At 35.4% G+C, this 14,325-nt stretch overlaps 1 protein-coding gene across 10 annotated transcripts in view; it reads right to left on the bottom strand.

Moving 5' to 3' along the window:
* LOC310733293 (ERC protein 2) overlaps positions 1-14,325 on the bottom strand; it is a 223,756-nt gene that overhangs the window by 57,828 nt on the left and 151,603 nt on the right. For all 10 annotated transcript variants that reach the window (XM_083554436.1, XM_083554438.1, XM_083554440.1 and 7 more), the window contains one exon: positions 7,521-7,709. In XM_083554436.1, the coding sequence (XP_083410562.1) occupies positions 7,521-7,709 (189 nt within the window). The remainder of the gene's footprint in view (positions 1-7,520; positions 7,710-14,325) is intronic.

The following is a 14,325-nucleotide window of genomic DNA, read 5'->3' as shown; positions in this document are numbered from 1 at the left end:
CATTCACAGTATTTAAATCATTTCACATCTGAGATGTTCTTGGATCTGCTCTATCCATCACTAACCTCATTTTTGTCATTAGGGGATTTGTGTCATAATGGATTATCCTTGTTGACAGTCTGAGTGCTCATTATAGCATTTGACTCAATAAAGCAATCTGGCCGGCTCATAAATCATAACTTATTCATTTCCAATATTAGCTGATAGACATGGCCAAAAATGCTGGTGGTTATGGAAACAGTTATAGTGTGTGTGTGTGTGTGTGTGTGTGTGTGTGTGTGTGTGTGTGTGTGTGTGTGTGTGTGTGTGTGTGTGTGTGTATATGTAGCTGGGTGGTGGTGGGGGTTTGTTTGCAATGGCTATGAGACTAGATCCATCTGACAGCTTTGGCCAAGCAGGGTTCTCCAGTTCTTCGTCATCATTAATCACCCTCCCGTTCACTCTTGCACTCTCATTCAGAAGAAAACAGAGTGATTAATCATGCTCAGTCAAAAGAGGCAGATAAAGGAGCGAACGAGGATGAGTGTGTTTGAAAAAACAACAGTCACACCTCAGGAGCTTGACTCTGACCTACGATGAACTTCCCAGAAAAGGTCAGGGGGTCACATATGGAGACGAAAGGGCAGAAATGCGAGAGAAATGGATGATGTGTGGTGTGTGTGAAATGAGGACTTTTTTTTTTTTTAAAGAATGTACTTGCATAAAATGCACACTTGCATCCCAGCACTCAATTTAACCTTTGTTAAAACCATCCACTAAACCACTATATGTACCTTATATTCATTTAGCTGTGCTTTCCCAGAATGTTTGACATGTCACTCACTCTTCCAGTCCATTATACACTATTCCCATCTGCACTTTTATGGACTTACTGTAAAACATGACCTGAGCAGACTTTTACAAGCTTGTCTGTTATTCCCCATATACCTTTAACAAGATCACAATGTTTTCAGTACAGCACACAGTTTTTTAGCTAGCCTCTCTTCACCAACTTAAATCTTGCCAAAGTAACAGAGAGTCTTTAAAGTTAATTTTCATAAAAAAAAAAAAAAAAAAAAAAGTTCAGCTGGTAAAGACATATTTATTCATGTATATAACACATACATTTGGCACATCTCTAAAGCATCAAATGGGTGGTATGGTAACATTTACCAGTCAGCTTTGTGTCATGGTGTTGTGATAAGATTGCTGCTTGTAATCATGAATTTACATACCCTTTTAAGACATACACTTGTACATCATGTGATCATAGGCATGCTTATACTGGGCATATAATTCTATACTTTTGTCATCCACAAATGCAGGTTATGGAGTTTAGCAGGTTAGCAGGTTAGAAGTCATGCGTGAACATGAATCAAAACCCTCTTCATTCTCTCAGGGCCAAAGCTTGCTTAAAAAGTACTTAGGCAAAATGGAAAACTGTTCCGTGAAAACACACTTTCAATTTCTTTTTGGAAACCATGTATACTATGTCCTCTGGACTAAAGAGGAGAGGGACCATCTGGCTTGTTATCAGAGCTCAGTTAAAAAAAAAACTGCATCTCTGATCGCATGGGCGTGAATTAGTGCCTGTGGAATGGGCAGCTTGCACATTTGGAAAGGCTCCATCAACATATTAATGCTATATACAGATTTTAGAGCAACAAATTATTTTATCCAGATAATTTATTTTCAGGGGAGACCTTGCATATTTGAGCAAGACAATTCTAACCACATACAACATCTATTACAATAGAATAACTTTGTAGTAAATGAGTCTGGGTGCTAAACTGGCCTGTCTGCAGTCATATGGGACAACATTCCTCTTCCAAAACTTAAGCAAGTGGTCCCTTCCTTTATTAGATATATATATGAAGAGAAGACATGATGCTACACAGTGTTAAACATGGCCTTGTTCCAACTATTTTTAAATGAAATGATTTTTGTTTCCTGAAATGGTATGTTTTCCTGGATAAAACATTCGACAATTTTTACAATAACACACAAACAATTTAGTGTGTTATTGTGAATAGAATATAGGTTTGAGATTTGCACTGTATTTTAATCTACATTTTGGAATTGCTGTTGTAATTGTCTGAGTATTGATAATATAAGTGGCAACCTTTTTTGGAGCATTTCATTAGAATTTTTACTTTATTCCCACTTGAGCATGATTAACTTTTAACACTAATTCCTGGGCAAAACAGTTCATTCTGTTTTGATCTCAACATGGATATTTATTTGTATATGGCAAAAGTTACCTCATAACATTTTTAAGACCTTCATGTTTTGGTATTTACTTTTTGTTGTGGCAGGCTGAATAATCTGATAATGACACATAATTCGATTAAAGTGTGAAAATTATGAAATGCAGTAAATACATTATACCCCTGTTACAATAAAATACATTTCTGTAAAGAACACTGTTTAATACTTGAATGTAAAATTACATGATTTACAGTGAGATGGCTACTGGAAACTAAACTGGCAGGCAACACAACAGCCATTCATTTATTATAAATTTACAAACAAGGGTTTTGTAGTGAAGGCTAAGCAGGTTAAAACAAAACACTTTATAAGCTGATCATTCTACCCTGTGAGTGTATATAGGTACAACTAAATATGATTATTATTTTTTTTATCAGAATGATCATTTATCAGAAAAATCCTAATCCACAACCCTTTTGCAGTGTGTGTGTCAATGTCCATGTGTGTGTAATTACCCTTATTTGTGGTCAGAGTAAACCTCAACATTGACTGAAACTCACTGTTGTGGTCTCACACATTCTCTAGTGAATGAGTAGCTTTGAATAAATATTAAAATAATTATGTATCCTTTTGTGGACATAAGCATGATTGTGTCTTGTGTCCCAACATTTCTGAGTAAAAACTAAGCTTTTAAAAACAATATAAAAGATAACTGCTTCCATATATCAATCATTTATGAATAGTAAATTTGGAAACAATCAAGAACTGTAAAAAAAAAAAAAAAAAAAAAAAAAAAAACATAGAAATGGCATCATAAACTAATTGCACTGTTACCCAAGTAACCAATTGTTCAAAACAATCAAATCAAATCATATCATGCATCTGGCAACAGTAATTGTTTTTCTTCATGGTTTCTCCATGGCTCAAATCAAAAAATGAGTTTTATCCAGCCCCAAACCAACCTCTAACACATTTTCACTCGATAATAAGAATCTGTTCAACTTTTAAAGGTTGTTTGCAATCTGAGAAACAAAAGATGGCAAAACAAGCTTTTAATGTCTGAAATTATTAAAACACAGCATCAATCAATTTTTTGATTCTTACATTTTCCCTTCAGCAACATGGTCTAAAGCAAATCATAAGAACCTGCCTGCTACTCTAGGGTTGATGTAAGGAACACAAATGTTTGACTTTGGCAACCTCAAACCCATATATATATATACAGTACGTCCTTTCTGAGAAATTAAATATAATTGTAACTTTTTAAGACAATATCTGCCATATTCAGGAAATGTCCTATGAAATTTGTGTCAAATAATGAAGGAGAACTCCATTACTACTTCTAGCAGGGAGGAGTAACATTCTGAGGTGCTGTGACAGTTGTCTTGAATTACAATAAAACAGTAGGAGATTAAATATATGCCTTAGCTACAAAAACTGATGACGGCAGCACTAAAGTCTTTAAAACATTAGATAACTCTTATTATAGCTAAATGAAGATTACACTTTAAATAAAGCAGTATAAACTAGTGATTTAATGATGGACAGAAAGTTGAAACAAAAATACATACATTTGACATACAGTGATGCTGCAATGAGTAGATTGAGGTGTTTTGAGAGGCACACTCACTTCAAGAGCGGAACAGCATCACTGAAAGACACGGAGATATCAGGAAGACCTTCAACGACCTTCAACTCCCAAAAATGTTTCTATTCGGCAACTTGTGTATGATAATCATCAGAGAACTATCCAAATGATCTCGCCCTATTCCGCACCCACCCTACTCACCAGATTTGGCTCCTGCAGGCTTCAAACTCTTTCCGAAGATGAAGATCCAGCTCAAAGGTTTTGACACCATTGTGGAGATCCAGCACGAATCGCAGAAGGAACTCAACATGTTTCAAAAAGAAGACATCCACAACACATTCCAGAAGTGGTAGGAATGCTGGAGCACTGTATTTGTGTGCAAGGGGAATCTCTTGAAGGTGATAATGTGTAAACATAGATAAAAAACAGTAAATTTCAGCAACCATTTTAGTATATCTTCTCAAGAGACAATACTATAGAAATGAAATGAAATATATTTTAGAGTGGTCAATGTGCTGCTTAATTCTCTCTCCTCTGAAAATAACTTAACATACAGCCATTATAATCAAAATAGCTGACAAAAAAAGTGAGTACACCCTGTATGTGATAACAACTGTATGTTGTGTAATCATGTAAAGCCACATTTCCTATTCATCATGTTCATGTTTTTGTTTGCTTGACAAAACTATACAAATTTGTGTATCTTTTATTAGAGCAGTTAATAATTAGTGCTTTAAGTTAAATTCTCTCATACTGTTCATGGAAAAGAACTCTCTGAGGATTTATAAATTAAAATTGTTGTTCTTCACAAAGATGGCCTGAAACTGAGTTAAAGTACAGTGGCCAGGGTCATACAGAGGTTATCCAAAACAGGGTTCACTTGGAACCGGCCTCGCAATGGTCGAATAAAGAAGTGGAATCCTTGTGTTGTACAGTATTTTTTTAACATAATAATAACCCCAAAACCACTGCCAAGATGACAACTGCCTTGCTGAGGAAGCTGAATGTGAAGCTGATGGAGTGGCCAAGTGTATCTCCAGACCTGAATCTTATTGAGCACCTGTGGGGAATCCTTAAGCAGAAGGTGGAGAAGCGCCACGTGTCTAACATAAAGCAGCTTTGGGATGTCAATATGGAGGAGTGGAAGAGGATCCCAACAACAAACTGTGCAGCTCTGGTGAATTCCATGTCCATGAGAATCAAGCAATATAACAACGGTGCTCACACAAAATATTGACACTTTGGACACAGTTTTGACATGTTTAATTAGGGTGTAGTCACTTTTGTTGCCAGTTATTTTGACAATAATGGCTGCATGTTGAGTTATATGTTGAGGACAGTAATTGTACAAGCTGCACATTAACTACTCTAAGCATATCAAATGTTAATTTATATAATATTGGCCCATAATAATAAAATTGTTGCTGAAATGTGAGGGGTGTGCTCACTTTTGTGATATTTTTTCTCTCTCTCTCTCTCTCTCTCTCTCTCTCTCTCTCTCTCTCTCTCTCTCTCTCTCTCGCTATGTGTATATATATATATATATATATATATATATATATATAATTCTCTGGCCAATTGTAGGCATTTGTGAGCTCATGTATGTGGAGAATTTTGGCAAATACAGAATTTCCACAGGTGTGTTATGCTGCCCCACCAGTTGGAAAGGATCTGGTTAGTTGTCTCAGAGGAAGCATGTGTTAGCTTTTACCCTCCCTGCTTGTTAGTTGTCGAATGTTAGGGGCAAGCTGGCTGGTGAGTGGGAGTCTTATTTAAGCAGTTAGACATGAAAATGATGTGGGTGAAGTGGCACAGCAGGGGTGGTATGGCATTTAAAATCAGCCCAAAGTGCACTTGCATTGTCATCTGCCAAGAGCGGCTCTTAGCACAAACACAATGTCAAAATGATATTTTCCTGACCTCAAGCAAAGATTTAAAGGCTTGTCATTTTAATTACTTGTTTTTTTGTGGGAGTACACAAAATGTCATATAAGTATTAATGTCATATAAGTAACATGAACTATATATAAGATATTCTAGCATCATCTAAGCATACTGGCATATACTTACAGTATTGTACATTTTGTTTTGTTTTGATATTTTCTTAACATGATGCCTTTTTCATAGAGACTGTGCTGAGGCATCAAGAATGTCAAGGGTCTTTTGTATTTTGCAATCCTAAATACACCTTGTGATAATGCATTTGCTATAATATTACCCTTTATTACAATTTCGCTGATATTTGCTAGGTTTTCACCAAAAATTATTTAAGAAAACATACAATACCGTAAATCCATTTCTTTAAAAGGTTTCACTCATCACTCTGAAAGTGGGCCATTGTAAAAATACTATAGGAATGTATTATAGTTTGAGTTTGTTTGAAAACAAAGTCTTATCTTTGTGTGTGTGTGTGTGTGTGTGTGTGTGTGTGTGTGTGTGTGTGTGTGTGTGTGTGTGTGTGTGTGTGTGTGTGTGTGTGTCTGTGTTTGTGTGTGGGCTAAAGGGAATTTACTGGCTCCCTGAGTGCTATAAATCTTACTGTTATTACTGTATTACAACTGATGGAGGAGAAAGTGTGTGTGTACGTGTGAGTACAAGTGAGTGTTTCTGCACATATGTATATGCAGAGACGGAGCGAAGGAGTTCAAAATTATTCTTTCTCTAAATTGATATGATTATGACCTGTCAGGCACTGTGTCTGGAACATTGCCTTCACACAGCCCTCTTAGTGCACACATAAACACACTACCCACAGTGATGATGGTGATGATGATGATAGTGATAATTATGAGGATGAGAACGACAACGACAACGATGACATTTAGCTTTCTCATTACCTAACCATTTGATTATTCTTGGAGCGACTAGGAATAATACACTTGAAGTTTGTGTATAAGTTGTGATAACTGAAATGTTCACACAGAAAATCTTACCCACACTCCTTCTATACACACTGATCAGTGTGAATCTGGGTTAGGCATCTCGCAGATAAAATACCGTCTCTAACACTTATAATCGAGCCGTACCCCAGACTTCAATAAAATTCCTTTTTAGCTTCCTGTTCTCAAGAGCAGACCAATATTTGCTAGTGTGTACGTGCGTGCATGTGTGTGTGCGTGCGTGCATGCGTGTACCATTTAAGCTACATTTCCTGCAAGCAATATTAAAAAAGAAAGAAACCAGCATTCTGATATCCATAACACCCACATGGCAAGAATTTGCAGAAATTGCTCGCAAAAGAATAATCAGAGAGACTTCCTCTCTCTTTCCTTTGGTCATTTATGGGCAAATTCTGCTGCTTGTGAAAGAATTCGGTGCCGATCTAATCTAGGGCACACTTTCATCAAAATTGCAAAGTAATGGTGGAGCAACAGCAATTGTAGTCAGTTACTGGAACTGAGTCCCTGTTCACTGCCAGAATGGGAGAATTCAGGTCTAGTCAAGTCTAGTTAATGCGCAAACTCAGCGTACAGGCTAATAAAACACCCAAAAAGCTGTTCCTAGTGTACCAACTGCACATTAATCTGCCAAGCACAGGCCTAAGGCCATGCAGGGCAGAGAAGCTTATAATAACGACATCAATGATGAGTGTATACTACACACACACACACACACACACACACACACACACACACACACACACACACACACACACACACACACACACACACATATTTTGTAAAACACAACATATGGAACAAAAAATATCCCCAAAATTCCAAGTATGGGACAATTTGTGTCTCACCTGCTCAGGTTGTTCAGGCTGCTCCGGCTGCTCAGGTTGAGAATTGCTGTGAGTGGAAAATCCTCTTGACAGTCTGCGATGTTGTGATGGACCCGGGTGACCAGGATGTGGATGATGAGGATGATTGGGATAATGATGGGGATGACTATCTTCATAATTCTCAGCAATGAGCTTCATCCTATTTTGAGTCTGAAAATCAAGCCATTTTCAACACATTAAACCTTTCAGAAAGTGTCTACAATGACAAAATTGTATCTATTTTAACATTTGTAACATTTTGACCAAAATTTAATGCAAAAGAAAAAGCAGAGAAATTATTATATTTGAAAGTTATTTGCAGTATATTGTTAAGTAAATCATATTTAAATTACTCAGAGTGTTTTGATATTCCACTCGTATATGTAAGGCATAAAACATTTTTATGTGTGTGTGTATTAATAGTTCATGTATTTATAATGAAAGAATCATTCACAGAGTAGTGTAAAACAGTTACAGATCAGAAGCTGACTTATTCTTTTATATTTTATATATATATACATACGCTGTGATGTTCCTTGTAAACACTCTGTCACAATATATAAATATATATAAAATACCATATTATTCCTCTCATACTACAGGAATTTGCCAATGACAAATTTGATTATTTATTAATGAAAAATGCGCATGTGGAACATACAGTATATAGAACAAGTTAGTCCTCTTTTTCACTTATGTTATAGTGGCTATAAATAGTTTCAGTAGCTGCTTCTTTTTTCTCCTTCCAGCTTGTATACCAAAAAAAACTTTCCCATTGAGTAATTTCTTTATTTGCAAAATACAAACACCACAACATTTAAACAAATAACTCCTTTAGTAAATTTTCTGTAAACTTTCGTCTGTAGCAATTACCCACAAACTATAGGACATACACTTAACGCAAGAATCAGGTGTTTGTCATTAGGTTACAATACAGCTTAATTTACATTTTTTTATCAAATTAATTGTGACTTAACTATAAAATAATGGCACATAAATTTAGTCAAAACCTTTTCGTTCTATGCAAATAAACATTCTCCACTGTCCAACATTCTTAATTTTATATTTGCAAAATTAGCGTCGCTTTAAAACTTAGTCTGCAGGGCATGTTTTCATGCAAATAACTCAGCACTGTCTAATTAATTTCATCTTTGTGAATATTTTTTTCTCATCTGCATGTCTTTTATTACTTATCTACAGTGTCATAACAAGTCTAAAAGAACAGATGAATAAAACATGTCTGATTTAAACAGAATAATCAATCTCTATATAAAAGGGCAAATCCAAGCACTCTACATGCATCTGATTTTAAAACAAACTCTTGGTTTTCACAGTTTTTAGCAATTCGTTGTAAGGTTGAGCCTGCACAAGTTAAGCTGAATTCTTATTAAATATCATATGCATTTCTTAAAAAAGATCTATTTAACAATACCCCTGGAAATGTTGGTTTCCTTCCATCACCTATCGTTTCAATATGCTTATGATTTTATACAATAAACTGCTAGTTTCTTCAAAGGTAGGTCACAGCTACTTAGTGTGTATTATTGTGTCATATCATGTGTTTTTATTGGCATAGCTGGTCATGCAGAATCTGTAGTTATACAGTGTTTTTATTAGTCCTTAATCATTTTTGAAAGGCACATGCATGCTATTTTGTTTATATGCAACAAAGTATTTATTTTATTATTATTATTATTATTTTATTTTAATTTTTTTTAATTTTTTTTTATTTAGGTATTTAACAGTAAAAAGATTTACTTCAACCAAAGAATTATATAAATGTACAGATGGTAAACTTTATTCCATTGAAAAATCCTCCTCCAGCATGAACAACAGCTCTACTCACTCATTTGGACAGTCAGTTGTTCCAAACATTCAGCTGAAATACTTTGCCATGCCTCTTTTAAAAATAAAAAGTGAGTTTGCAAGTTGGAGATTTTTTATTTTAGTTATACAGCTGAGCAATTGAGGATTAAGGGCCCTGCTCCAGTGCTGGAATTTGAACCCATGACCTTCTAATCAGAAGTTCAACATCTTATCCACTGAGCTACCACTTCCTGTTAGCACCAACCTAAAACCTTCAAGCTTCCACCTCCTTGTTTGACCACAACAATTTCTTTCAGTTATTCACTATCCAATTATTGCATGTTTTAGCTTTTAGCTTTATTTTTTTTTGCACATGAACAAAAGGAACATGCATGTGCCTCATAAACTATTAAAAACTAGGTTTTTTTTTTACTTTTGGCAGGAGCTGTATAATGTTTCAGACTATATTCAATTACTTGTTATGACAGATAATATATGCAAATGTTGACATGCCTTTATATACGTCTAAACATGTAGTAGACCTCCGACATTGTGGTGATGTCATACATTCTCACTCAATGGCAAGTGAAAATAAACGTAATGAACTGTTTTGCTTTGACATAAAATAACATTACTCACTGCAGAGAAATTACTAATTTATATTCTGATCCTCATGAATCATCAAGAAACACTTTTAAGATACAGAGAATTGGTGTAGTCAAACATTTAATCCTTAAACTCAAAGTTTTTTTAGTTATTTTACCAAAAAGCATGATCCTTTATTAAGTATTCCGTAATTAACGAAAGTTGGCCTATGATGAATTTTGATATGGCCCGCCATCCCAGATACAAGTAGAGGAAGAAAAAAAAAGAAAGAACAAGCAATTGACATAGAGCTTAATCTCTTTGGCGTTACCTTCTTCTATGTGGGACTTTCAGTTTGATGAACTTGTAGAAGTGTAATCTTAATAGCAAAATAACTGACTCTAACCTACATGATCTTCTGACTCCGTATAATATATATAATTCACCTGCAGCCCAATTTGGAAAAAATGTAAAGTAAGAAGCTGCTTCATGTCTTTCATTAGAGGTCACTGATATTACAAGCATATGACTTATATGCTTATATTTGCTTATAGCTTGAGTAGCTGTATAAGACACTGAACTCTACTGTGCAACAAAATGCGATTGTTTCTATAAATTCCATTAAAACCTTTTTAGAAACTTTTGAAAATAAAACTGCATTAGTTAAACAAATTACAGATTCATGTTACTTATTTATTTATTGACTGATTTATTAATTTATTATAAAATCATAAATTAGGGGACCATGCCAACTTAAATTTTACTATAATACCAAATCATTTTTGATTTTTATCTCTTCATTGGAAAATGTTTGAGTATCTCTGGGCTAAATAATTGGTCTAATAATGGTTTTCTAATATATTTCCTTCAAAGGATGTTCTGTTCCCTATCCTCACCACCTGAGGTCTCTCATTCAGGAAATGCATCAACCAGTTGGACAGTTTTACTCACTAGCTGGCTAGAAACTACTAATCAATACAAAGTTGTATAGTAGTATAAATAAAATAAATACAATACATTGTAAAAAAAAAAAAAAGAGAGACAGATTTAGGCACAATATATTTTTATGCAGCATGTATATGACTGTAGTACACTATGTAAATAAAAACTGTCAGATAGCTTTAGATGCAGATGAAAGTCAAATGTACTGCTAAATATGGCAGATCAATAATTAGGGATTATAATAAGTGACAAGTCAGGTGATTGATAAACAGGCAAAACTAGGTGGAGGCAGAGATCATTAAACATATAAACTAAAGTTAAAACTGGGAAATATACAAAGAGAATCTAGGAATTGTTTAGGCTATTAGTTCAAAAAAGAGACTGATCTGATAAATACAAATAGGACTAGGGTTATGTGATAGCTAAAGTGATGTGGATTGTAATTTGTGAATATACAAGTCATTATGGGAATAGTGGTTTGGGATTTCAGTGGCAACAGAACACCCAACCCACTCCTCAACAGTGAAGCTCTGTAGCAGTATGATCATAGTGATATGCATAAAGTCTTTGATCACATGAGGCTGTAAGACTGGGCAGGGATTAAAGGCCATTCATCTAAAGATGTATTTGAATCTCTGTTCATTGGGGCATCAAAGTGCTGTAAATGCTGATAGCCAAATCGCTTTCATTGGGTTCATATCCCTTATGAAGAAGTGTTTGATTTTGCTATGCCACAGTCTACATTTGAATATGGATCTCATTGTGTCAGTTGGCTGTCCTTCCAGATTCGGTGGCATTAAAGGTGTATCACCTGGAAAACATTAACACTAGGAAAATGAGTTTCCAGAAAGAAAATGGGTTACCAGAAAGCAAATTGGTCTCTTGCAGTATTGGTTAGGTTGTTAAAGTTTGTAAATTAAATAGGTAATGATGGTCAAATTCACTATATTGTTTGATTTCATGATTTGGTTATTCAAGACTTAAGCTGTCTGTGGTTACCAGGATTGTTGTCATGTTTCAAGGACTGCCAAACTGTTACTCTTGAGCTCAGTTTTCCTAAACTTCATATGCTGAGCTCAATTGTTAATTACTTTGGATTGAAGCTTTTGTCAAATGAGTAAATGAAAAGGCGGGAGAGAAGGTCTAGGATGAAAACAAACACTATAATATACAGTGGTCAATGGCAAATAGGTAGTGGAATAGGTACAGTACAGGTAGGTAGCCCCCAGCTAGGAAGGCTCTGGGGAACTTTAGCCTGTGCACACATAGAGCATGACTTGAAAGAAAAAAAAAACATTTTGGCCAGCATAGTTTCCCACTAGTATTTTACCAAAAAAAGTGATGGATGTGTACTGGTGACTACTGGACAGTATGTGGCAACTAATGCATTGCTTCATTGAGGAGATTGTTGTGGGTGTACATCAGTTTTAGTTTCAGGGCACTGACATGTTGGGAAATGTGCTCTAGTGTGAGTGATTTTTTGGTTCACTTTTGAGGTGATAAATATGGTAAAGCAAGATTCAAAATGATGGATTCTGGGTATTCCTATACTGAGGGTGCAAAGTATAGTCTTAAGACCTCTGCTTTTGTGCTCTAGCAGTGTGGGCTTGTGTTCATCTCGTGTGATAAAACTTTAGTTTCAACAAGAAATTTTTAGCCACCTCAAGCTAATGGCTTTTGTTTTCCAGAGATAGTTTTACTATTATCAACTCTCAAGTTCCAGCTTCATGACAATAACATTGGCAGGTGATTTCCTTGGTGCTAACCAGAATCCACTTTGTGGTAAATAAAAATGTAGGGCTTAGCCTTCATGAAGTATGGAAAGCGAGCTGAGATTTCCACTAATGCCTCTATGCTTCTTGCAAATCCAAGAAATTTTGCTACTTGACAGTGAATGTGGCTTATACATCCTTGTGAAGAGGTAGAATTTGAAGAATGGTTCTTAATGTGAGGCATTGTTTCCATTTCTTTACTTTCTCTCAGGTCAACTGCTTTTACAGCATCTATTAAAATCATTTATTTAATAATTATATATTTAAGTTGGTTTGCAACAAAGTTACTTTGCCAAATTGGTGAATCCAAATCATATCATTAAATTATAAATACAATTAATTATGGCTATCCAATTAATTACATACAATTAATCAAATAATATTATAAATTATTATTATTATTATTAATAATAATAATACCATATAGTATTAATATATATTTTTTTATTAATTTGAATAAAGAAAAATATATTAATACAATTTAATATTTTCCAAAGTTTTGTTTATGTCATTTGTACAGTTAGACTTGCATATACATTTTAGCCCCAGTGCATGTATCTGTACAGAGAGTTTACTGATTTTGCAATTGATACTTCTTGCTGTTTTTTCACAACAAAGGAATGGCTTTGATCAGTTGAATACACGCAATGCATATAAATTCCAGTGACACCCTAACAAACAGAGTGAGAACGAGAGGAAAATCAGAGGGTGAGGAAATCAGCCATGTCTCCTCGAGTCACAGATCTCACTATATTCCCATGTTCTTTTGCTTGACCCACACACACACACACACACACACACACACACACACACACACACACACACACACACACACACACACACACACACACACACACACAAAGTGTACAGTTACAGCACTGCACTGGTGGCTATCGGAATACCACCTCCATCGTTTGCCTCCACATCAAAGCGTGGAATTCCAGAGAGCATCCATCACACAGCAGCGACTGGCAGAAAACTCTAAACTCAGACTGATTTATGGGAACCCGCTTTGCAGGTAGTGAGAAAAAAAATACAATGCATTGAATGTGTGCTTATTCATGCACAGTGACCGGATACCAGAGCTCACAGAGCGAGCAAGGCAAATTGCATGTAGCTATAGTAATATATAGCACTTTTCATAATTATGTATAACTAAAAACATCCCTAGAAAAGGCATTCTAATCTGGTTTGCACAGGAGAACTTGCACAGGGTACAATTTATGTGGTGTGTGTGTGTGTGTGTGTGTGTGTGTGTGTGTGTGTGTGTGTGTGTGTGTGTGTGTGTGTGTGTGTGTGATGAGTGCTGAGGAGATGGCGATCTCCAGTATTTGACCTTGACTTGTTTATCAGGTCCTGGTCAAGATATCTGTCAGCATATCTTCTAATGGCTGACACACTACACTATGAAGTGCAGATTGATATGTATGTGTGCGTTTGCGTTTGCGTGTGTGTGTGTGTGTGTGTGTGTGTGTGTGTGTGTGTGTCCAAAGAAATAGCATGTGAGAACCACAGAAAATGAGCAAAAAAAAAAAAAAAAGAGGGACAGTTATCACACATCACATGCACAGAGGAATTTGAGGAATTTTACACACATGCTATAAAAAGGAAGCAATGTACAATTCCACAACTGGTGGTTGTGGTACGCAGTGTATCTGATTTTGATTTTAAGCTTAAAAGTG

Source organism: Silurus aristotelis (genome assembly GCF_946808225.1).
Source record: "Silurus aristotelis genome assembly, chromosome: 11".
Lineage (NCBI taxonomy): Eukaryota > Metazoa > Chordata > Actinopteri > Siluriformes > Siluridae > Silurus > Silurus aristotelis.
This window is presented reverse-complemented; position numbering and strand designations above follow the sequence as displayed.